This window comes from Ceraceosorus guamensis (assembly GCF_003144195.1).
Source record: "Ceraceosorus guamensis strain MCA 4658 unplaced genomic scaffold IE81scaffold_9, whole genome shotgun sequence".
Classification (NCBI taxonomy): Eukaryota; Fungi; Basidiomycota; class Exobasidiomycetes; order Ceraceosorales; family Ceraceosoraceae; genus Ceraceosorus; species Ceraceosorus guamensis.
Genome location: NW_020290004.1, coordinates 44960 through 67408, shown reverse-complemented (window position 1 = coordinate 67408; position 22449 = coordinate 44960). Strand labels below are relative to the sequence as shown.

At 55.7% G+C, this 22449-nt stretch overlaps 8 protein-coding genes across 8 annotated transcripts; 5 read left to right on the top strand and 3 right to left on the bottom strand.

Annotated features, from left to right (window-relative positions):
* The first annotated feature begins 166 nt into the window (after positions 1 to 166).
* On the top strand, positions 167 to 2768 carry IE81DRAFT_250741 (hypothetical protein). The gene is made up of 2 exons (XM_025511314.1): positions 167 to 1938; positions 2020 to 2768. Exons 1-2 carry the CDS (start codon positions 222 to 224, stop codon positions 2397 to 2399), a joined length of 2097 nt encoding a protein of 698 aa, XP_025371811.1. The 5' UTR covers positions 167 to 221; the 3' UTR covers positions 2400 to 2768.
* Positions 2769 to 3855: 1087 nt separating this feature from the next.
* On the top strand, positions 3856 to 5576 carry IE81DRAFT_333594 (hypothetical protein; the record flags this gene model as incomplete). Its single annotated transcript, XM_025515378.1, has 2 exons — positions 3856 to 5226; positions 5301 to 5576. 2 exons carry the CDS (start codon positions 3856 to 3858, stop codon positions 5574 to 5576), a joined length of 1647 nt encoding a protein of 548 aa, XP_025371810.1.
* A 246-nt stretch (positions 5577 to 5822) lies between these two features.
* On the bottom strand, positions 5823 to 8261 carry IE81DRAFT_286866 (P-loop containing nucleoside triphosphate hydrolase protein; the record flags this gene model as incomplete). Its single annotated transcript, XM_025511690.1, has 1 exon — positions 5823 to 8261. One exon carries the CDS (start codon positions 8259 to 8261, stop codon positions 5823 to 5825), a length of 2439 nt encoding a protein of 812 aa, XP_025371809.1.
* A 1035-nt stretch (positions 8262 to 9296) lies between these two features.
* IE81DRAFT_250688 (hypothetical protein) lies at positions 9297 to 9812 on the top strand. The gene has a single exon (XM_025511313.1). It carries the CDS (start codon positions 9382 to 9384, stop codon positions 9640 to 9642), a length of 261 nt encoding a protein of 86 aa, XP_025371808.1. The 5' UTR covers positions 9297 to 9381; the 3' UTR covers positions 9643 to 9812.
* On the top strand, positions 9301 to 11825 carry IE81DRAFT_320949 (putative RPT4-26S proteasome regulatory subunit). The gene is made up of 9 exons (XM_025513185.1): positions 9301 to 9806; positions 9899 to 10018; positions 10094 to 10329; positions 10490 to 10729; positions 10830 to 10925; positions 11002 to 11079; positions 11140 to 11261; positions 11344 to 11442; positions 11553 to 11825. Exons 1-9 carry the CDS (start codon positions 9656 to 9658, stop codon positions 11647 to 11649), a joined length of 1239 nt encoding a protein of 412 aa, XP_025371807.1. The 5' UTR covers positions 9301 to 9655; the 3' UTR covers positions 11650 to 11825.
* Positions 11717 to 13403, bottom strand: IE81DRAFT_250634 (putative sexual development protein). Its single transcript, XM_025511312.1, has 2 exons — positions 12740 to 13403; positions 11717 to 12665 (listed from the first exon to the last, which is right to left on the bottom strand). Exons 1-2 carry the CDS (start codon positions 13076 to 13078, stop codon positions 11934 to 11936), a joined length of 1071 nt encoding a protein of 356 aa, XP_025371806.1. The 5' UTR covers positions 13079 to 13403; the 3' UTR covers positions 11717 to 11933.
* Positions 13404 to 15148: 1745 nt separating this feature from the next.
* IE81DRAFT_320946 (DUF1900-domain-containing protein) lies at positions 15149 to 18677 on the bottom strand. Its single transcript, XM_025513184.1, has 3 exons — positions 15620 to 18677; positions 15428 to 15528; positions 15149 to 15354 (listed from the first exon to the last, which is right to left on the bottom strand). The coding sequence occupies exons 1-3, from the start codon at positions 18597 to 18599 to the stop codon at positions 15250 to 15252; spliced, it is 3186 nt and encodes a 1061-aa protein (XP_025371805.1). The 5' UTR covers positions 18600 to 18677; the 3' UTR covers positions 15149 to 15249.
* Positions 18678 to 20060: 1383 nt separating this feature from the next.
* On the top strand, positions 20061 to 22204 carry IE81DRAFT_328524 (hypothetical protein; the record flags this gene model as incomplete). Its single annotated transcript, XM_025515108.1, has 7 exons — positions 20061 to 20147; positions 20258 to 20340; positions 20391 to 20649; positions 20722 to 20798; positions 20841 to 21062; positions 21134 to 21278; positions 21446 to 22204. The coding sequence occupies 7 exons, from the start codon at positions 20061 to 20063 to the stop codon at positions 22202 to 22204; spliced, it is 1632 nt and encodes a 543-aa protein (XP_025371804.1).
* Positions 22205 to 22449: the final 245 nt, after the last annotated feature.

Genomic DNA, 22449 nt, shown 5'->3' with positions numbered 1-22449 from the left:
GTGGCAGCTCGGGCGGTGTCTTGGCTGCTGCTCGGAAGCCCTCGTCGAGCACTCCTACCGCCTCACAAGCTCCTGCGTTCCGTCGAAAGAAGAGCATCGAGCTCAGCGATGCTGACGATGCGCCAAGCAGTGGGTGAGTTACAAGCTACGTTTCAATACCGACTCATTACAGTCAGGATGTCATCGCTGATCAAAAGTACCCGGACGCGCCTCGAAATAGGATGACGCCGTTGCGTCGGGGTCCCGGAACGCTGGTACCACCTCCCTTCGAGCCGAATCTAGTCGTGTCGCCCTATCCCAGCCCATCAGTTGCGACAGTGGCTCGTCACGCATCAGGCATGCCCTCGCATTTCAGCCCTTCACCTGCTCTGGCCCCTACCTACGCTGGCCAATCACCCCAGTCCTCGTCTGGTGCATTCGGAGGAGCAGTTGCTGGCGTGGACCAGAATGGCTACGTGTCAGCTCCTCAGCCGATCACTGGCATCGCTGCTTTTGCGCCCGCCCATCGCAGCATCTTTCACGAGCCACATTTGGCGAGCGGTCCAGACACTGGACTTAGTCTTGGCACTGTCGCATCGACGCCGGCCGGTCAATCTCCTGGAGATGCGCTTCGTCATGGCACTGGCAACACAGACCCGCTCGGTCGTCAGCTCCCAGCTGCTCTGCCATCTTACCTCAAAATTCCGACCCTCATTCCTAGCACATATGCCAGTCCGACCGGTTCTGTCGCATCGTCTCCCACTCACGCGAGCCCTACCAGTGAAGCACCCGCGGTCGGTGGCTTGCCTCTTCACGAGTCGAGAAGCGCTTGGATGGACGACGTCAGTGGACCATCCCTCGCACCTGCCGGTGCAGCTGCAGCAGTCTTGAACACCGAAGATGTAGTCATTGAACCAGGCGCTGCAAGCAAGGTCTCTTCGCCCGAACCCGGCCGCTCGCCGCTACCTGGTAGCCCAACTCAATCATTGTCGCGACCACTACCAGCAGACGAAGTAGAAGCAGCTGTCCAAGCGACGCATGTAGCTAGTGAAGGAGCAGTCACCCCTGCAGGACTTTGTGTCGAGACGAATGACGCGCGCGAGTCTGTTGTGACAAGCGAAGGGCCACTGAGTGCCGACACTGCCACGGACGCTTCTCGGGCAGCTACACCCACGCCTGGACAACCTTCAGCGCTTCGTTCTTTGACAACACAGACGCGCTCAGAAGTACCTCAATCGAAAGAAGATTCTCTCAATTTGAGCCCAGAGCCAAGCAGGGACTCTGGCGAGAGACGAAGATCAGGCGTACAGGTCTTTGCTGGCGTCGAGAGTGGCGTCAATACTCCAGCTTTCCCAGGACCGGCGCCTCATGGTCGAGGCGTCGTCAAAGGCTTCGACGCTTCGCAGACGTCCACACCTGCTTCGCGTGCTCCGACTGCGCCAGCGAGTGGACGAACGGCCTCTGCAGCGGCTGGTCGTTACCAGCCTCCTTCTGGACCGTTGAGGCCCGTTACCGTCACCTGGCGAGGAGGCGGCAGAGATGTCTTTGTGACTGGAACGTTTGCAAACGAGTGGCGATCCAAAGTGCCTCTCAAACGTCCAAGTCATGCGCATGGAGGTGGCAGAGGCAAGACAGGCGATCACACCATTGTTCTGCATCTCGAACCTGGAACGCATCGACTCAAATTCATCGTGGACGACAGATGGAGAGTCTCGAGAGATCTGCCAACGGCTACTGACGGAAGTGGTAACTTGGTCAACTACATCGAGATGCCCATCTTGGACGATCCGGACCGGAAGCCCGAGGACGCAGGCGTTGTGGGCGTCTCTAAGCAGCAACGCAACGCGCTTGCTCCGGCGGGTATGGGAGGTCATGCCACTGCGCACGACCTCCAAGCTGCCAAGCGTCAGGCGGAGGTCAAGCGCGGAGATCTAGACGAGGTATTTGGACCGGACAAAGGTGAGCCGGCTTGCACTGTTTGGCATGCCTAAAATCGAAGCGAACGCGAAGCTGACTCTGCAAATCTTGCTATGTTTCCAGCACAAGAAGAAATTTGGACGCAGGATATCCCTTCTACGATAACCCGCGCCCAGCAGATCGAGGAAGCGTACCGGGACGCGTGCGAGGCAGCGGGTTCCCGAGGCAGGGAACCACCACTTCCCCCCTTGCTCCCTCTCCCTCCTTTGCTACCTCGTCAGTTGTCTACCGTACTACTGAACGCTTCGCCTGCCAATCCGGCCGTGGCTCAAGCGACAGGAGGAACAGTCGACGACTTGAGTCTTCTCCCCGCCCCACCCAACTCGGCTATTCTGCATCACTTGACGGCAAGCGCCATCAAGAACGGATGCGTCGCCGTCGGCACCACGATCAGATTCAAGAAGAAGTACGTTTCGACTTTATATTATAGCCCATGCGCTTGAAGCACATCTCGCTCCCTCATCCAGCTGATGCTCTCAACTTGGCAAAGTCTCGAGACTTGGCGCTGCGAGTCATCACCTTCTGGCCGCTGTCGCGCCCACGCTCGCACCTTACCCAGACCTCCGTCTATCCGGCGATCCCGAGAGTCGCGCGCCCCGACAAGCGCTACCCTCTAGCCAGACGCTCGTCCATTCACTACCTTTTTTGCCAAATACCCAATCTACGTTTGCTTGTTGCTGCATCCAAGCTTTCGTCAAGGACGTAGATCAGACAGAATTCCCTTTGCCCGGCTACACATTGTATTACCACCATGGAACCTTAGCGTTCTACGGATGATAGACATCTACAATCATCGATTGCTTGATTGCCTGCCGGCTGAGGGCGCGCTCGAGTCGGAATCCGCGCGAAGTGATAGCGCAAGGCGCACGGGGCTTTGGCGAGGATTCCGGACAGTGAGACTCAGAACGGATACGATAAGACGTCGGCCAGATACTTGTTTATCTGCCACACAAAGGATGTTGGAAGGGGACTTCGCCCTGTGAGAGTTGCCACGTGGTAGACAACATGCAGCTGGCGCGCGAGCGCGTGCGTGGGCGCGTGCCTGGGCACAACGCGCGCGCGTGGGCTGCTGAGAGCAACAAAACAACACCGACCCGCGCGCGCGCGCGCTCAGTGCCGATGTTGCGAGCACGCTTTGACGCGTCGAGTCAACGTCTACGGGGCAATGGTGAAGCGATCTCGCGCGTCTTGGCCTCGTGACTGCATGGCTGGTTTGTTTTTGGTTCCAGTTGACCGTCATCACCACTCTCATCCACTCAGCCACGGCGTATTTCGCTTGTCACTTCTGTCGGAAGATCTGTATTCCAATCCCTTTTCCCATCGCATCCCACCCACCGTTTTCCACAGTGCGCACCCGCGCGTCCTGAATCATGTCGCAAGGCGGAGCAGGGCGTCGTTCGACGCTGGCTTCGGTAGAGAACAATTGGCAGCAACCAGCAGCTCCTGCTTCAGCTCTCAAATCATCCAAGACGTACGGAGCAGGAGGCAATGGCGGAGCATCCATGCTGCCCCGTCAGTCGAGCATTGCCCGCGCTTCCTTGGCACCTGGCAGATTGGGAGGAGCGGGAGGAGAAGGATCTCGATTGGGAATGAGCAGTGCGGGAGCGGGAGGATTGGGCAGCTCGGCGCCTAGATCTAGTGGCGCGCCTATGAGCTATCGACAAAGCACTCAGCAGCACGATGATGGACAATCGTCCGTCCAGGCCACACCGTATGGATCCAGAAGCATGGGAATGGGCATGAGGTCCAGCGCGGCGGGCAGCGTGGCAGGCAGACAAAGCGTCAGTGGACCCACGCCAAAGTAAGTCACTCCTCAACACAGATGGATCGCTGCAGCTGCTGACCGTTGCGCTTTCTCATCGCAGTGCCATGCGTAGATCGATCGGCGGAAGACAGTCCATGGCCCCAGGAATGGGTCCAGGCATTCACAGCGTCAGAGCGCTGACCGAACCGAGACCACTGCGATCTCGTCCATTCATGGAGGAAGTCAAGGAGCGCGTATTCGACTTTTTGCAGAGGACCGGCTTCAGCGCACCCGGCTTTTCCCACAAATCCATGAACGATCCGACGCAGACGCATTTCCTTTCCATGTTCAGGCACATTTACAACAAGTCCATCGACAACACGTACACCTTTACAAAGGACAACAAGAGGGAAGCGGATGAGATCATCTCGCTGCTCAACGATATCAAATACCCGCTCATCGGAGATCTGAGCAAGATGAAGCTGGGTGCAGCTGGCAGCGCGCAGAATTGGCCCAGCATCGTGGCCATGCTCGACTGGATCGTTTGCATGAACAGCACCTTTGCCAACGATACCAAGTACGGCGGTGCTGGCCCCTTGGAGCGCGAGCTCGAAGACGAGCAAGACGATCAGCAGCTATTCTACAAGTTCTTGTGGGAATGCTACGACAAGTTCTGGCAGAATCAGGATACTTTCCCAGACGAAGTGGCAGCGCTGGATCAGATCTTTGCTGAGCGCAATGCTGGTGTTACGAAACAGGTGGAAGAGCTCGAGTCTGAAGAGCTCAAGTTGGATCAACAACTCCGAGAGTACACCGATCACGACTCACCACTGACGAAGCAGACGCGCGAGAAGGAGCTGCTGGAAGGGGACATCACCAAGTTCATCAAGTATCGGGATGACATTCTGTTGCCCAAGCTGGCCAAGTCCAAGGGCACGCTGAAGGCGCTCAACGAGCAGATCGAGCAGAAGTTGACTGAGCTCAAGCGCGCAGAGCAAGAAGCTGTTACGCTCAAGAAGCAGGTCGACTCGCAAGGTATTTCAGAGTCCGATTTCGACGCCATGACCAAAGAGAAGGAGAACCTCCTCAAGCAGTCGCACGATATCGCAGAGGAGAACAACGAAGCGGCGAAGAGGTCTTGGAACCTTGAACTGGAGGTGTCAAAGCTTCAATCTAGAGTTGAAGAGCTGTTCAAGACTTTCAATTCTCTTGCACGCAAGGTGGGACTCTTCCCCCTCGACCTCAAGGATGGATCCGGCAGCCAGTTGCAGGAGCTGGAAATCGTGCCCCGCAATCCCTCATCCATGCTCCCGCCCGGTGTAGACATCAAGAGTCTGATCAAACCTGCGATCGAGCGGCTGAGATCGCGAGAGGTCGAAAAGTTCAAGAAGATCTGCGAGGAGTGCTTGGTTGCTCAGGACAATGTGGACAGAATCTCGGAAGAGCTCACTGCCGTGCGGGAAACGCACATCGCATTGCAGGGTCGACTGGACAGGCAGCAGGAAATCTTTGAGGAGACGCTAGCGGTTAGTAGCGCTGCTATGTGTGGCGTTCGAGAGAATGAGACTGACCGCGTGCCTTGCTACGCCTGCGCTCTCAGGTCAACGGTTCGGAGCATCAAGCCATCGAGAGCAAGAAAGCAGACGATGAAGCTAAACTGCTCCAGATGCAGCAAGCCGGTCATCTGGCCATGCAGCATGCCGAAGCTAGACTCTCCTCCCTCAAGAGGCAACTGCAGACTGCAAAGCAGAATGATGAACAACATCGTCTGGCCTTGCATAGGGAATTGGAATCTGCAGCTTTGGACGTGGCCAACCTCAAGATGAAGGTGGCTGCTGCTATCGAGAAGCTCGGCCAAGACGCTCAACGCTTGTGATCGAGTGCAGCGCAGTCTTGCCTCGCCACAAACGTTCACCTTCCCCGGACAACTTTTCACTTTCTCACATGTATTCTCATGGGTATTCCCTGGCTCTTCCGTGTAGGCCTAATCAGAGGCTGTAGCAAGCCGCCGCTGATCTCGAATATCACATCCTATGGCAATGACGGCGGCCATTTCAGACGAAAAGCACCGACCTTGGTATATTGATTGAATGCTTGCAGGAGTACGCGTTCCGGGAGTGTATCACTCTGATGGGGCATTCTGCTGTTCCTGGTTTTGCGCCAGCTCTTCTTCGGCCTGAGCATGCACTAGCATCCCGCAATCCTCGATCCACTCGGCATACGAGTGCAGCACCTTGACATCCGCACTCTCCACGCTCGAAGCCCCCCTCTCGCTCAATCTGGCATTGCGCCAAGTCTCGATGTTTCCCACAACGAAAAGTGCTCTCTTCGCCCTTGTCAAAGCGACGCAAAGACGTCTCGAGTCTGCTAAGAATCCTACAAAGCCTTCTTCGCCAGCACGTGTAGACGAGAAGATGATGGCTTCCTTTTCCCTGCCCTCGAACCCGTCCACAGTGTGCGCTTCGACCTTGGACAGTTGCGACGCCCTAGCTCTGTGCTTTTCGCCGAACAGATCTTGCAGAAAGTCCCGCGCGCTCCTTGCGCTAGAAGAGGAGGTCCATTGCTTTAGCATCTGTTGAAAGTGGCGCACTTGAGCCGCATAAGGAGCAACGATGCCAATATCTTCTCCCCGCAATGAAGGGTTGCGAATCAACAAGTCGGCCAGCACCCGAGCAACTATTTGCGCCTCCTTGATATTGATCGTCGACTTATCGAGCGCCTCCTCTTTGTGCTCGTGACTAATGAACGATACTCTTGCCGAAAGGTTAGAGTGAGTCTGACCATGTTCAGATGACTCGACCTGTGGTAGGTACTCGGACTGAAGAGGTTCGAGAACATGTACATCTTCGCCATCTTCCAGCGCTCCTTGATAGAATGCTCGATTGGGGAAAGCTGCAATGTCTGGGTGCATCCGATGCTGCACACCGAGCATGGTGCTAGGGACATCTCCTCTATTGATCAGCCTTTCGAACAAACTCAGAGACGCTCCTTTCTGCCTGGCCTCAAAATTTGTGACGACTGGTGGGAGCTGCTTGTGGTCACCAATGAGCGCCAGATGCCTGCAGCCCTTCATCAGAGGAATCAGGCTGGTAGCTTCAGTAGCCATGCTCCCTTCGTCGAAAAATACGACCGGAAAGTCGATAGGAGTGAGGCGGTTGGAGCATGAAGCGACGGCGGTGCAACACACCACATCTGCCTCTCTCAAGGCTTCCGTGATCATCTGCTGTTCCAAATTGTACATTTGTCCTCGCAGCTTCATGATGCGTGCCTTGAGAGCAGAAACATCTTCCCCTTTCGATGTCGATGAGGCAGAGTTGCCAAATTGTAGGCTCTTCCACATTTGGAAGTTGGAGCTTAGGCCGCCTTGAGACGCCGCTTCTGCCTCCGAGATCGCCTGCCGCACTCTCCCGACATCCGCTCTGATCTGATCAAGCCGAGGCTTCTCGGGATGCTTATCGATCGCATCATCCAGTGTCGTGCCGTTCAGGTCCGATCTGGTGCGGGCCGAAGATCCAGCTCTGATCACTTTGAGACCAGCTTGTAGTGCGCCCGCTGCTAGATTGTCCACAGCGACGTTGGTGTGCGCGCACAACAAGATGGGCTGAGGGACTTCGAAGTGCTGCTTTAGCAATTGAATTGCTGCGACGATCGTCCGGGTCTTTCCGGTACCGGGGGGACCCTGCACCAGACTGAGCCTGTTTCCCAGCATGGTGGCGACCGCCCTCTCTTGACTTTCATTGAGACCCAATCCGGGATCACCTTCCATTTGCAGTATCGGACCTGGCCGAAGCCTCCTTCTCACCCAGCTTGCTAATCGCTGATCACCAGCGAAAGCGCTCGCACCTTCCGCTGGCGCTAAACCCAGCAGCGCATCGGCCACGGATGTCCCGCTGAGTATGTACTCAGCGTACGAGTCATCTGCCCGCTTCCTCGGCGCTTTGTACTGATTCTCCAGATCGTTTGACATGACGTCCAAAGCTTTGGCGGTGCGCTTGTATACCAACAGGTTCTCGCCTTGCATCAAGGTCCAGGATGCGCAGCCCTCGAGATCCACCGATGAGTTGAGATTGTCAAAGAGCAAAGTGATACGATCCGGAGCGACGCTCAAAACGGTAGCGGTATGGATCTTGGGCTTCTGCTTCTTCTCTTGAGCTCCCTCTAAGCTCTCCTTCTTGTACTCGGCCTTGAGAGGATGAAAGGCCTTTGGGTCTTCGGCGGATGGAAAGAGCTCGCATAGGTCTCCTTGTGAGAATCTGCTCCAACCCAGCGGTGCTCTGGCTGGACGGGCGAACACAGCTACGCGCTGACCGTACCTCTTGCTGGCTCTCCAATAAGCGGTCAGACCATCCATTGCTTGACCAGTTTCGCACAGTCGTCCGATCGTCCATGATCGTCGATCTCGCAAAGTGCGCTGCGTAGTCGCTCTTTCCAAATCCAGAAGCTGCAACTGCGCTTCGCGATAGACCTGGATCTCTTGCAGCAACCTTTCCCGCTCTGGCTCGTGATCCCGGACTCCCTTGACGATGGAGCTGGAAGGGCTGACACGCGTCCTTGGCGTCATTTCTCCACCTCTAGATTCTGCTCTCTTTCTCCAATCCCAGCGCTGCAAGGGGTCAGGGGATGCTGACACAGGAGATGGATGGGCCAACACTCTGGCGGTCCACGTCTTTGTGGCTGGTCTGGACACGGTCCGCGTATAGCTGGGAGTCGACGGCGTGGAGGGTCTGGAGTAGAATGGCATTCCCTGCACTTCGGGCTCGCGATGGTCGTTCCACGTGGACAAGTCAGAGGCCATGAGGGACCAAGGATCTTCCCACGAATGCTCCCTCACGGCAGTACGTGACCGAGATGAGGAAGGAGATGCAGAGTGTCTCCAAGCCTGGGCATCGGTGTCGCTTCGCCTGGCATCAGAAGACTCGTCGATAGCTGATGCAGCGCTGTATGACCTGAAGTGGCGATGCGAGCGTGATGACGGCGATGCCGATGCTACCCCGACGCTGCTTTGCGTGACTACATGTTTGGAGTCGAGCGTCGAGGAGAGCCGTCTAACTAATCTGGCGCGAATGATGAATGGAGGAAGAGCGCTGCGATGCGGCGCTCGAGAGAGGATGAGGGAGGAGAGCGAGTATCGCAGGTGACAAAGCTCCTTAAGAAAGCGTTTGCGGGAACCAGCTTTCCATCGATGCCAATCCGTTGCCCTTCTTCTCCTTTGTGCTCACCACCGATGTCGGCGGGCGTGCAGCTGCGCGAAGATGCGGATGCGATAAAAGACGCTGCGAGCGTCAGCACCGAGTGTCCTTTGGTGGCGAATTCGATCAGGGCAGCGAAGCTTGATGACACCTGTGAGTGTGTTGTAGCGGGTGTATAACGCACGTTTGCTGTATCAGGAATGGCTTGAAAGAGTCACAGTGATGTGCAAAATCAAGTCTTGAGTCGAGTCTTGCTCGTGTGCGAACGTTGCGGACGACTTGAGATCACAAATTCCTTGTCCCGTGGCGGTGGCGCCGGCGCGTGATGCCGTGCACGCTCGCGCGCCCGCCATACAAAAGGCTGCAGCTATAGCTGAGAGAGAGACTCACGACTCGTGACTTTGGCTCACCTGTTCACATCTCGCGCGGGAGATAGTCTTGCGCGCCACACTCTGACTGCAGCCATGCCCGCTCGCCGCCGTGCGCGTTCTCATGGGCCGCTTGCGCGTCTCCACTTGGGCGGGCAGCGATGTGCACGCACAGACTCGCCATCTCTCGCAAAGGCGCAGCAGCCTAGCTCTCCATCATCACCCTTTGCACTTACACTTGCTGACCTGGCAACATCCATTGGCCTCATTGGGAGCTAGACATCGCTGCTCTACATCGCTTGCCCCGTCTGCATCCGCCTTGGCCGTCTGCAGAGACCTCACGCGATCTCGTACAGCAAAATCTGGTCCCAGCTCTCACGCGTAATAAGATCAAAAGGATGGCGGACAGCAGCGCAGTGCCCGCTGCAGGCTCATCAAATGGTGCTTCAGGCTCGCTAGCACCTGGCGACCCTCGCAAAGAGGGAGCGCTCAAGTCGTACAAGAAGGCTCTGAAGCAGCATGAAGATCTATCGGAGGGGTTAAAGAAGCGTGAGTGTGATGATTCATCATCACGCGTTCACAGCAAAGCCAAGGGCATAGTACTTTCGCTGATATCATCACGCTCAACCCACACGCGACAGTGCGTTTTGGGCTGCGTGATCTGGAAAAGGACTACGACAAGACGGAGGATGATATCAAGGCTTTGCAGTCGGTGGGGCAGATTATCGGCGAGGTGCTGAAGCAGCTCGACGACGAGAGGTGTGAGTTGCGAGCGCAAGCGTAAGCCTGGCGGTGCACATCCTGCTCATGCGCACGTTTACGTCCCCATCCCGTAGTCATCGTCAAAGCATCCTCAGGACCTCGTTACGTGGTTGGCATCCGCTCCACTGTGCCCAAGCACAAGTTGAAGCAAGGTGTGCGAGTCAGTCTCGACATGACCACCCTTACCATCATGCGCATTCTGCCACGTGAGGTCGACCCGTTGGTATACAACATGAGCATGGAAGACCCCGGTGATGCCAACTTTGCTGGTATCGGTGGCTTGCAAGAGCAGATCAGGGAATTGAGAGAGGTGAGGCGGGTGCACGTAGGCTAGCATGGACGGCTTCTTATTGGTGGTAGTTCTGCCGGGTGGTAGTACGCCGGCAGTACGCAGCCACCCGCGCTAGCCAGCTGAGGTCTCATACAAAAAGTTCAGAGCTGACGGGCCGCTTCTCGCCTCGCTTGTGTAGGTCATCGAATTGCCTCTGCTCAATCCAGAGCTTTTCTTGAGAGTAGGAATCAAGCCCCCAAAAGGCGTTCTGCTGTACGGACCTCCCGGTACGGGCAAGACTCTGCTCGCAAGAGCAGTTGCAGCCACGCTCGACACAAACTTCCTTAAAGTTGTTTCAAGCGCCATCGTCGACAAGTACATCGGAGAGAGTGCCAGATTGGTGCGCGAAATGTTTGGCTATGCCAAAGAGCACGAACCTGTGAGTCGGATCGCGTGGCCGATCTTCAGGAGACTTTACAGAAAGCTGCGCCTCTTTATTGGGAAGCAACGGAGGCTGACTCCGACTAAGACTTGTTCAGACAATCATCTTCATGGACGAGATTGACGCTATCGGTGGAAGGCGTTTTAGCGAGGGCACGAGTGCAGATCGAGAAATTCAGAGAACTTTGATGGAGGTGAGTGAAGGCAAAAGCGTGCGAGCACCGCAATCGGCGACTGACGTCCAACTCTTCATGCTACATCAATTTGTAGCTTCTGAATCAAATGGACGGATTCGACTACCTTGGCAAGACAAAGATCATCTTTGCTACGAACAGACCAGACACGCTCGTGAGTCCGTGATGATGAAATCGTTCTGTGGCAATGAGCTGACTCCAGGCGCGCCCGTAGGACCCTGCTCTGATGAGACCAGGTCGTATCGACCGAAAAATTGAGATCCCATTGCCGAACGAGGTGGCGCGTTTGGACATCCTCAAGATTCACGCGAGGCCTGTCGCCAAGAAAGACGAGCTGTGAGTGGCTTGCACTCCGTATGTCCGACGGCTGCGCTCGATGTACCCCTCAGGCTCATGTCTTCTCAACGCCATCCTACAGTGATTACGAGGCCATCGTCAAATTGTCTGATGGCTTCAACGCTGCAGATTTGCGGAACGTGGTGACGGAAGCGGGCATGTTTGCGATTAGAGATGACAGGTGCGTGGCAATGACGCGATTACTGCGCTTCAAGACGGTGGCCCTGCATGAGGCGTGATTTCACTGCTGTACTCGTGTACTGATATCGAACATCCTTGCCATGCACGCAGAGATTACATCATTCAAGAAGATATGGTCAAGGCAGCTCGAAAGTTGACCGAAGCAAAATCCCACGAGAGCGCTGCAGACTACGGCAAGAACATTTGAGAGATGACGCACTCCCATACAAAGCTCGCCTTGCCCGCCAATGACACCGTTGCGATATCAAACGCTGGAGATGTGCTCATGGCGACGAAACGTGCAGTGTGCGAGGCGCGCGTGCGCGACAATGGGCTTCAGACGGAATGGCGGTGGACACAGCTAAATGCAATGCATTACAAGAGCATCAGGTATGGTACTGGAGATGAGCCTGCGCAAAGAGGGGATAGAAGTTGCCAGCGCGAGATGGTTCACGCGGATGGCAGGGACGTTTGGGGGCGACGGTGAAATTTTTAGTCGACCACGATGAGGCCAGGTCCAGCGAAGGTGCTGTTGGTGACCGCGGCGGAATCGGCGAAGGGACCGTTGTTCTTGACCAATGCAGCGACGGTGAGGCCGTTGCTGAAGTTCTTCTTCTCGAAGGGGAAGCTAGCCTCAAAGGTGGTGGAAGAGCCTTGCTTGTTGACATTCTTGACAGCAACGACGACGGGCTTGTTTTGGCCGCTGATGTAGGCCAAGTGAGCACCGTTGAGATCCGTCTTGGTGTTGGTGGTGAACTTGAGCGAGGTTGAGCTGCTGCTTGGCTTGACACCCTTTGCGAGCGAGAGCTTGTCGAAGCTGGGGACACCGATGGACGAAACGTTGGAGTTGGGTCCGCAAGAGTCGGGCACGATGAACATTTGCGCAACGGCGTTGAAGGCCAACGCACCGCTAGCAGCGGTCAAGAAAGGGCTGGAAGAGGGCACCTTCTTCTGAATGAGCCTGTAGGCTCCATCTTGCTGACCCTCCTGTCCAATGATGGAGCCGAGGAGGCTGACGAGACCCTCGGCTGACTGTCCACCATCGACGGCAAAAGTCTTGGAAGCTCCTTGCAGAGCACCCAGAACCAGGTCGGTGAAGGTGTTGGCGAGCACAACGGCCGACTTGAAGTCGCTTACTGGGAACTTGTACTCGCAAGCTCCGATCGTCTTTGCGCCAGCGGAGGACAGGATCGCGTTGGCGCCGATGGCGTGCAGCTCCTCTTGCTGTGTTTGCAAAAGGATTCGAAAGACAAGTTAGAATTCCGGGAAGACACTCGGTGCAATACTTCAACACTCACAGCGCGGATGGCCTTCAAGCTGGCAATGACATACTCGCGGGACTGTCCGGCAAAGTCGGTGTAACCCTCGACGTTGTTGGTGACGTTCTTGAGCAAGCTCGAGAAGTAGGCGACCTCGAAGATCTCGTTGGTTGCAATGACTTGGAGGGTTTGAATAGAGTCAGCCTTGAGCTCGGTGGGCAAAGGGGTGTTGGGGAGAGAGCCACCGGCTTGCTTTTGGATGGAAGCAAGGGCTTGAGGGTCGGGGTTAGGGAAGCCGTTGGACAGAGTGAAAGATGGGGCTGCAGCTGCGCTACCAGCGGCGGCCAGAGCGGCCAAGAGGACGGAAAGGAATTGCATCGTAGCTAGCTGCTGCAGGATGGTGAGGAGGGTGATGCTGTGGCACAAAGTACAGCTGAACGTGATGTGGTGAAGTGAAGCGGGTCGGAGAACGTTGTCGACATGTGGCTCCCTCTATATAGCTTTGACCACCCTGCCACGACCCTGCATTCGGCTTATGTCAACATCAGATCCCGTTGTGAAGGAGTGCAGTGCACGAAATTGAGCTTGCACTCATCCCGCGCTCTTTGTAATTTCATATGCCTGGCACCTCGACACCCCTTCATCTGGCGCGAAGCACCTGCAACCTGCTGGTTAGATTCATAGTCGTAAGTCTGAGTCGGAGCGCACCCACCCACCATGTCACAGGAATCGACGCCTCGATCGCGTTGCGCAGTCCTTATTGACGGAGAACAGCGTTCGGGGTTTTGTCAAATCGCGGCATGGCGGCCGAGGGCTTTTCCCGTCCTCGAGTGTAGAACGTTCCTCAGCGCCCTGTCCGCTCAAGTTGTTCCGTCAAGGTCAAGCGAGTGTTCAATTTGGCCCTGCTGGGCCCTCATGACTGTCGTCAGAGGCGGATCTCTACCGATGTGGCGCTACCGCTGAACAATCGTCATAGAGCCCGAGCATCAGACCGCTCGTCACTGATTGACAGTGTCGCCTCGCGCTAGATGAGAGACCCTGACCTGACTGTTGTTTGCTTTCGAAAGTGGAGGTGGTCAACTTGGCGCGCCGCAGAGAGCCACGGCTGGACATCGAAGCTGGTCGCATTTCCGGCAAGCGATTGTGAGCTACGTAGGCTATCCGGCAAGCGGGATTCGATCAACGTAGCCCTCGAGTGCCTGCTAAGGATGAGGAGGTGGAGCTGCGAGCGGAAGAGGCACGTACAGTAAGTAGGGTGACAGTCACTCCCCGAGTGCAGGATCGCTCAATCAGCTGATTCTGGACTTTGCATAAAGCATGCGACGCGCATCGCTTCGGCCCCTACGCTTAGCGTCGAATCCGCGCTTTGGATCCCCGCACGCGCAAGCCACCACAGCTGCATGAACCGAATCGGGAGCTCTTACATTCTTGCTGCTGGCCAATTGCGCGCGCTCTGCTTTCCTCAAGGCGAAGGTCAACGCGCTCCTGCGCTTGATGTGTGACCAACATACACCCCTCCAAGCTCCCAACTCCTTAACGGCGCCAAGCTGGCCGGCACAAAGGCCAGCTTGAGCGCGCCAAGGATAGACGAAACGTATCGTAGATCTCTCGTGGTGTGCAATCCTTGCCTGTCGCCCCTCGCTCTTGGCTGATCAGAATGACCACCTCGCCGAGTCTTGGGAGCCAAGGTCCCACGCTTGGCGGTCGATGTCTGACGAAGGGGGATTGCGCTCAGATTGTGGAGCCTCAAGAAGAAGCTTTGCATGAGATGTGGTAGGATGTCTCAAGGCGTCATGCCACCAGCGTAATCCCATTTGAAACTCTCTTCGACACTCACTCTCCAAGTCCTTAGTCCTTCTGGTCCCTCAGCTGATATCATTGCTGCGAACGTTCCCTGCTGCCATTCGCGTTTAAAGCGCATCCGGTTCCGAGGTCCATCGGGATGAGACTCCGCGATCGAGGTGCGGCTGCCGTCTCGGCACGCTCCCTAGAGGCGACTGTCTAGCCTAGCGCGGAATCTAAAAAATGACCTGGCGTGGATGCAGGGCCGATCAGTATGCCTGCAGGGTCGCGCGCTTGAGTTGCGCCGCTTTCCTCTCCACACAAACGTGAATCAATCGTCACTCGCTGCCAATTTCCTTGGTTGATCTTCGTCGTGCCGTGTGCAGCAAGCCGTCATACCCTTACTGCGCTGTCAGCGAGATCTCGAGATGCGCTGGGAAAGTAGCGCATCTTAACCTTGAGTTCACGCACTTGCTCTCAAGCCCAAGAACGGGACGCAAAAGTGGTCAAGTCTCGTGATTGAACTTGGGCGACCCCAGGTGCCGTCGATCCCTGTCTTAACTGCGAGGGACCTTACCAAAGCCGAGATGCGACGTTGATCCGCGTGCAGTGCCCGCGCAAACCTTCGCAACTCCACCGACGCGTGAATCTTTGACGGACGACAACCCAAGCTCGGCGTGGTACTACAAGGGATTCCAGGAAGCATCAGCCAAATGCATGCATTTCGAGGGCAGAGCCAGATGGAGGGATGCCCCGATCTACGAAACCTAGTCGCTGCCCCAATCATCATCATCCGGTGCCCTCCTTGCAGCAGCGTTCCTCGCACTCGGATCTGCTCGATCGGCCTCGTCCAGCTTAGCTTTCGCAAAGACCTGAAGCGAAGACGTGGTGCCTGCAGAGTGAGCTCCAGCCGCTCCGTGCAAGGAAGGTATGATGTTGACTCACGGACGAAAGGATTTTGTCATTGCGCTCGCTCTCCGTTTCTTGGCGCTTGATAGGTCCTTTGGGCAGGTGCGAGGTCTGCGTAGGTGCGGGTGCTCGTGATACTGCATGCAGGGTGTACAGTCAAGGGAGATGAGCTCCTCAGTCGCGCATGGACGGCAAAATTCATTGGGCTGTGTTGAGCATTGCACTTACGCGGCGTCATATCTGAGGGCTTGAGATCTATCAATGTGTGATCCACCAGTGCATCCTGCCCCTCGAGCCATTCCTTCGCCGTTAGCAACGATACGGTCTCGTCCCGCGTCGGCACAAAGACATCATCCTGAAAGAATTCTACTCTGGCTCTCGGCACTCTCCACGAGACGCGCTGCAACTCTGTGCGCGACAACCTGACAGCGGAGGCGATCTCCACGCTGCGGACATCTACAGAGGCCTTTGGCAAGAATGCGAGACCGAGCTGGGGCTGCGAGTGTTGGAACGCTGGTAATGTCGTGAAGATGTCACTTGCACTGCTGTGACTGGCCGAAGCGCTGGTAATAGAAGCAAGTCTGATCTCAAAAGAGGATATGGACCTTTCGCCCTTCGACCATAGCCAGAGCACTTCTGTATCCCGATCCCAATGAGGGAACAGCACTGCAGGAGAGACGTCGAGACCTTGTCGAGCAATCCGCCTGAGTGTCGCAGAGCTACTTGACGAATCCAGAGTCAAGTGGAACACCAGCAGCTCTCTCACTGAGCCTGCACCGTGTCCAACCGTCAGCAGCACCTCATCAGATAGCCATATCGCTCGGAAGCTGCGGGAACTGGTGTGTGCTTCCGCACTAGCAGCAATGTGGCTGGCGGATTCTAGCTTTGCTCGCGGATTGACGATACGCAGCGTCTTGTCCTTGCCTGCGACCACAAGACGCTTGCCATTGGGACTCCACGCAAGGCTGAAAGCTCCTCCACCAGGAATGTCGAGCGATATTGCCCGCTGGCTGCTCGGCTCACTAATATCTAGAACGTGCAGTGACCCTTCAGGATCTGTCGGTCCTACAGCCAAGAGCCCTTGAGCGTGTGGATGTGTGGCAAGCTCTCCGCTCCTGCCTCCGCCGGGAAGAGTAAATTGTGTGGAAGGAGTGCTCATAGACTCCGGCAATTCTGCGGCCTCTTGGTCATCAGGCACATCCCAGACGCGTATCAGACCATCTTCGGCAGCGGTAATGACTTTTCGGGGGTTGAACTGATCGATGACGAAGTCCAAGAGCAGGCTGCCGTTTGATAACGCAGGCGTGGGAGACGGCAGTCGACCAGTCTGCGAAATTCTCTGTACACCCAGTCTTCCACCGGGGCCGCTCACAGGGAAGACAAAGAGTTCGGTACTGACCGCCAACATTCGTGCATCGGGAGCCCGCGAAATGTCCAGCGAAGCCAAATTTTGATGCGCAGCAATGAGGGGTGTCTGACCAGCGATGAAGCGTCGAGACCATCGAGGCATGCCTGCTGTAGATGATTTGAGAGCGGATGTAGGAAATTGTCTCTTGCTGGGTGGTGGAACGCTGGTGCTGGCCGCCGCTGGTGGGTCAACCGAGTCCGACGTTGCAGTCTTGCGCACGATTGCTGCCTCTGCTGCAACATCGCTCGGGACAGCCTCTGTTGTCGAATTGTGAGATGGACTTTGCTCCCAATCATCCAGCGACCGGTCTTTGACAGTAGGTGCCGGTGCGCGAATCGCCGACGCTCGATCTCCGTTCCGAGCGGCCAGAGCTGCAAAATCTTGTCTTGATTCCAGAGCGGCGGAAGTAGCATCTGTGCTAGCTGCAGCCGCTGATTTGGGTGTCAGAGCGCTAGAAGTTTCCATGGCGCCCGGTGGAGGAGGCGGGCCGGTCCATTGCGCGTGGTCGGGATCCATTGATCGTCTCTTCAATTGAGCGTCATCGCCCCTTAGCCAAGTCGTGGCGGTGGCATGGGCAGGCGAACGCCTATCTATAGAGTCAGGGAAGAGGTCTGCGTGAAAGTCGATATATTGTCTTCTGGGTATGGTGATTGATGCGGGCACGATGCAATCGTTGGACGCTCCCGTACCAGGCAAACCGGGAATGACGAGTCTTGCGATTTCTCCCCGCATCACGTTCAGCTCGTGTGTCGGAGCGAGTACCAGAGGGCCACCAGCTGGCAAACCCAGAGGGACACTACCACTTGCTGAAGGACTCGAGGAGCTTTGCGAGCCGACGTCAAGCCATTGAGCATTAGTAGAGGTGCGGGAGGTCAAGAAGATTAGACCTCTGTCTGGCTCGCAGACTGGTTCGAGGGGAGAGGTGCTGACGTCCAAAGATGATCTCGCAACAGCTGAATGGCTAGCGCGGAGATCCCACAGCGCCCACTCCCTTGCTCGCATGGCGTCGAAGCCGGTCGTCAAGAGCGCATTGGAGTGTGTTGAGACGAAGGTCAAGCGCGTCGGCTTGATCTTCGAAGCGTGTGCTTGAGCTGAAGAGACTGGTCGTAATGAGGATGCTCGTGGATCGTACAGCTTCACAGTTGCATCCCTGCTAGTCACGCCCACCAGCTTGCCATCCCACGACCAAGCAGCTTTGAGCACGCCCACATTATCCAAGTCCAACTCTGTTGTGGGGTCCGACGAGGTACTCTGTACGTCCCAAAGTCGCACTGCGTTGCCGGTACCTGCCAACAAAATGCCTCTGCTGGTGGGATGCCAGCTCAGAGACGTTGCAGGGCCTGTAGGAGTGCCATTGACTGCCAAGGACGGAATTGATCTTTCAATTTGAGCTTCGAAGCTCTCCTGGTCAGGTAATGGTAGGCCACGAATGGCGATAGCGCCGTCCGCCCCGCCTGCCGCAAGCAGAGGCTTGGCTTGCCATGTCTCTATCGCAAAATCCGCGAGCGAGCCAGCGCCAGGTGGTGCAGCTGCGAGAGAGGGGAGACGCCGAGCATGCTTGCCGAATGCTTGCTCTCCAAAAGCATTGTAGATGATGGACAAGTGAGTTGAAGAGGTGCTGGATCGAAAGAGGAGTCGCGAGCCTGAGTGATCTGAACAAAGACCGAGGATTGTGGAGCAAGTGTTGGGATCGGATGGGAGACCAAGCCCGACCTCTTCGTGCCTACCGGTGCTCGACTTGCCGGCCGTGAGCTCCAAGTTGCGCCATCGAGACACTGAAGCAAAGCGAGATGGCGGCATGATGTGACAGCACGTCTAGATGATCGGCAGTCCCGATGACTACACCAGCAAGAGTCATTGCTGGATGATGGGCTTGAACGGTGTTTGTTGATGCGTGTATGTCTTGGGTTGGTCTGCATTCATACCTAAGACTGCGCGTATGGGCGCGTTCGCGCGTGCGCGTTCAGCACGTGCTAGCACTCATGAGTTGTCTTGACTTTGAGGTCAGAGCAGATTCATGATTGTTGGGAGATCTGGGTGGGCACAGAGGCTTCTCAAATGTAGACTCTGAAGCTTAGGGAACCGAGCCTGCTCCAAGCACAATTGACTTAACCTAAGTCCACAATGCAGAGCTCAGCAGCCACTTCTTTGTGCCAGCTAAGTCAAGAGTGGAGCACAGCCTTCATTGCTTAGGTGAAGGTCCGGGCAACCCCATCCAGAATTATGGACACCTGGCTTTGAGTGTCTCTGTGGTCACTTTGGGTTTGGTGATGAATTCTAGTCAGAGTAGCTTTTCAACACTAAAGGCCTTTTTATGGAAGGGGCACAAAGGTGGACACGCAAGGCTGAGGAAGGAAAGAAGTATGAGTGAATTGTTAGGTCAGGCAGGCTCCACCTTTTCCAGCAGGAGGAAGTGCAGTCTTTTGGAGGGCATCATTGTTGCTGTAGGTTACCATTCCAATCTTGTTTTGACGCCAGCCAACACCTGGATTTCTCGTCTTTGAGGCATCACTTGCCTGTCATGAGAGCTGGGCCAGCATTATCTGGCATGGGGAGGTAGACGCGGAACCCCTCTTCCCTCTGCCCAAGCCACTTTGGCTGTCCAGCAGACTTGGCAGATTTCAAGTGGCATTGAAATGCTCACTCAAGACCTTCACCTAGTCAAAAGTATCCAAGAACACCAAGCTTTTGGCAGGGAAAGATGGATACTGACAATCGTGATGGCCCCAGCAGGGACCAGAACTGGGCCTGGAACGACTGGTGACCTGAATTCTTTGACAGAGGCTTTGATGTATGAAGGGATACTTGGCAAGTCGAAGCTTATGCTGACTCATCTCACCCGTATGTCCAAAAGAAGCCTATGGAGGACCTCAAAAGCTGGCGGAATTGGCAGAAGTCTCACAAATGCCATTGACAGCCTCTTCTAGATTGTCACAAGAAGCATCTTCACGCTTTCTGAAGAGGGCAAAGACGAGAATGCGAGCTTCATTGGACCCAAGAGGGATGTCATCCCTTTCCAAGCCAAATTGATCACATCTTTGGAAATATTTTCAGCATCAGAGATGATGCCTAGGTGCCTTGTCTTGACTTTGACAACATGAAGCACGCTCAGTCCAACGCCAAGACAAGCTTTGAATTTCCAGCTTGGCCTGAAGAGCGTCCAAGCTGATCTCGAAATTGTGCTGTACAAAGACTCTAAGCAGAGCAGACCTCACACCAACGTCAAGACCAAATGCAGCAACTTGAAGGTTGGTCTGGACAATGCCTCAGGCAGAGCTGAACACCCTTTCTTCCGACACGGGCGCCAATGAGGGAGGGCTCAAAAGGCTTGAGTGGTCTAAAGGAGGAGTCAGTGGAGCTCAAAGATGCTCTGCACAAGCTTGCTGCCGCTTTCCGCTGTGCTTTGCCAAGCTGCCCTATCAGCTCAACAATCGAGGGCAGCATAACGCTTTGCACAGCTCAAGACCAGGAACAACTCCATGAAAGCATGTTCAACTCGCCTCATTGAGGAAGTCTTTGCACAGCTCAAGACCAGGAACCAGTCCATGGAAGCATGTTCCAACTTGCTCCCTTGAGCAATGCTTTGCACAGCCCTGCCAGCTCAACAATTGAGAGTGGCACGCCATCCAATGGTGTTGCTACCAAGGGCGCCCCGCCATCCACCACTGTCGCTTCTAAGAACATCACGCCAATCAACATTCATCAGGGTGTACAGCTCAGTCAGAGTGGCTTCACCGCTGGCATTGTCAAAGCCAGCAAGAGCAGCTCTGTGGTCAAGACCAGCACGCCCAAAGAGGCTGGCAAAATTGTCCACAGCACCATGCCAAGCAATGTTGGCTCTTCTAGCAAGGTCAGCAATACGTCTTGCTTCATGCTGAGTGCTCTGATCGGCCTTCGCCCAATTGAATCATGACACACATAGCCCAAGGATGGTACCCCTTCTGTTCGCAAGCCTTCGGCGAGCAGTGTTTATGCCTCGCCTCCAAGTGCGAAAGTAACGTACGCTGCTGTGACTAGTGGTTGCTCTGCTTTGCCGAGCAGCCCCACCGATTCGACGATCAAGGGCGGCGCGCCCTCCAACAGCGTCGATGACTCTGCGTGTGCCGAGAGCCACTCTAACTTTGGACACCTAGTCAAGACCCAGACTAAGGGTAAGGGTGGAAACCACAGCAAGACTCCACAGAGTTGCTCTGCTTCGCCGAGCAGCCCCACTGATTCGACGATCAAGGGCAGCGCGCCCTCCAACAGTGTCAATGACTCTGCGTGTGCCGAGAGCCACTCTAATTTTGGACACCCAGTCAAGACCAAGACTAAGGGTAAGGGTGGAACCACAGCAAGACTCCACAGAGTCAGATACCCGTTGCGAAGGCGTCTAACGGTGCCGTAAACAAGGCCATTGGCACTTCCGTGCAGACGGATGATGGCAACGGTCAGGGCCAGCCCGCCAAAGATGAAGCCGAAAGTATCGACTTGCCACAAGTGAGTGATCTCGAGAGCACGTGAAGCAAGTGTGCGATCAGCACAACTTGCTCCAACAAGACGTCAAGGAGTCATTCCTTGATGTCAAGCAAGATATTGCGGCTCTTTGAGGGGAAATCAACACCTCCAACGATGCCCTCGCCTTGCGCATGGACTTGCTGGAGCAGATGCAAGTCCAGAAAGATCCTGCTGCCAACGAGCGCATCGACGCCCTTAGCAAAGAGCTGCAGGATCTTTGCCAAGCTCTCCAGAGAGCATCTGAGGCGATGCCAAGGGACTTGGCTACCTTTTGGCAATCTGTCGATGCGCAATTGAGCAAAGTCTCTGCCAAGCTTAGGCGTGAAGCAGCAGAGGAGCGGGCAGAAAGGGAGCGCAACAATGCGCGTTGTTTTGCTGCTCTCAAGTCAAGAATCGAGGCAGCTGCAGTGCAGCGGGCTAGCTGCTCTTGGTGGATGAGCATTTGCTGGATGCTTGTGCTTCCCTTGATTGTCCTTGCTGCTCTGGGGCTGGTCGCGTTGAGGTCTGCGCAAGGCCCAATGTTCAAGGACTGGTTGGTCGCTCTTGACAGACTGCCAGAACTGGCAATGTCGCACATCCGCCCGCCCTTGCCACCAGTGACATTGAGGGCCCAGAGCAAGGCCCTGGTCATGGCCTTGCTTGGAAAGCCTCCGGCCGTCCCAGAGCCTGTCACCATCTCCTCGCTGCTCAGCAAGCACTGCGACACCTTCGCTATGATTGGCATGCGCGCTCGAGAGGGCCATCCTGGTCAATCGCGCCAGGTCATCGTGTCAAAAGCAACGGCCTCTAGCTTTTGGTCATTCTCGCAGACCTGCCTTGTCGCAAAGTGGAGCGAAGTGGCGCTTAGAGCGAGATCCGCCGCAGATCGCGTTGCGACTTGGGTGCAGCAGCTTCCCGCACTCTTTTGATCAGGGAACAACAACTTTCACGATCATCACGTCTTCACCTGGACCTGGTCACGATCGTCACGCCTCTTGTGGGCGTCAAGATGTCACGACCCTACGCCTTTTACGACTATCATGATCCTTACGACCCTTCACGACTATCACGACTGTCACAACCCTCAGGCCTTTAATGACCATCACGACCGTCACGACCCTCATGAATGTCGCGAACGTCACGACTTTCGCGACTGTCACGACCCTTCCGACTG

Bases quoted from the DNA above. Each gene is read 5' to 3' on its own strand.
- IE81DRAFT_250741 (XM_025511314.1), top strand. From the start codon at position 222: ATGACGCCGTTGCGTCGGGGTCCCGGAACGCTGGTACCACCTCCCTTC. The intron at 1,939-2,019 runs GTGAGCCGGCTT...CTATGTTTCCAG, and splicing joins GGTATTTGGACCGGACAAAG to CACAAGAAGAAATTTGGACG.
- IE81DRAFT_250688 (XM_025511313.1), top strand. From the start codon at position 9,382: ATGGGCCGCTTGCGCGTCTCCACTTGGGCGGGCAGCGATGTGCACGCA.
- IE81DRAFT_320949 (XM_025513185.1), top strand. From the start codon at position 9,656: ATGGCGGACAGCAGCGCAGTGCCCGCTGCAGGCTCATCAAATGGTGCT. The intron at 10,330-10,489 runs GTGAGGCGGGTG...TCGCTTGTGTAG, and splicing joins AGATCAGGGAATTGAGAGAG to GTCATCGAATTGCCTCTGCT. The intron at 11,443-11,552 runs GTGCGTGGCAAT...CCATGCACGCAG, and splicing joins TTTGCGATTAGAGATGACAG to AGATTACATCATTCAAGAAG.
- IE81DRAFT_250634 (XM_025511312.1), bottom strand. From the start codon at position 13,078: ATGCAATTCCTTTCCGTCCTCTTGGCCGCTCTGGCCGCCGCTGGTAGC. The intron at 12,666-12,739 runs GTGAGTGTTGAA...TTGCAAACACAG, and splicing joins GCTTGAAGGCCATCCGCGCT to CAAGAGGAGCTGCACGCCAT.
- IE81DRAFT_320946 (XM_025513184.1), bottom strand. From the start codon at position 18,599: ATGCCGCCATCTCGCTTTGCTTCAGTGTCTCGATGGCGCAACTTGGAG. The intron at 15,529-15,619 runs GTAAGTGCAATG...CCCTGCATGCAG, and splicing joins GCCCTCAGATATGACGCCGC to TATCACGAGCACCCGCACCT. The intron at 15,355-15,427 runs GTGAGTCAACAT...TCTTCGCTTCAG, and splicing joins ATGACAAAATCCTTTCGTCC to GTCTTTGCGAAAGCTAAGCT.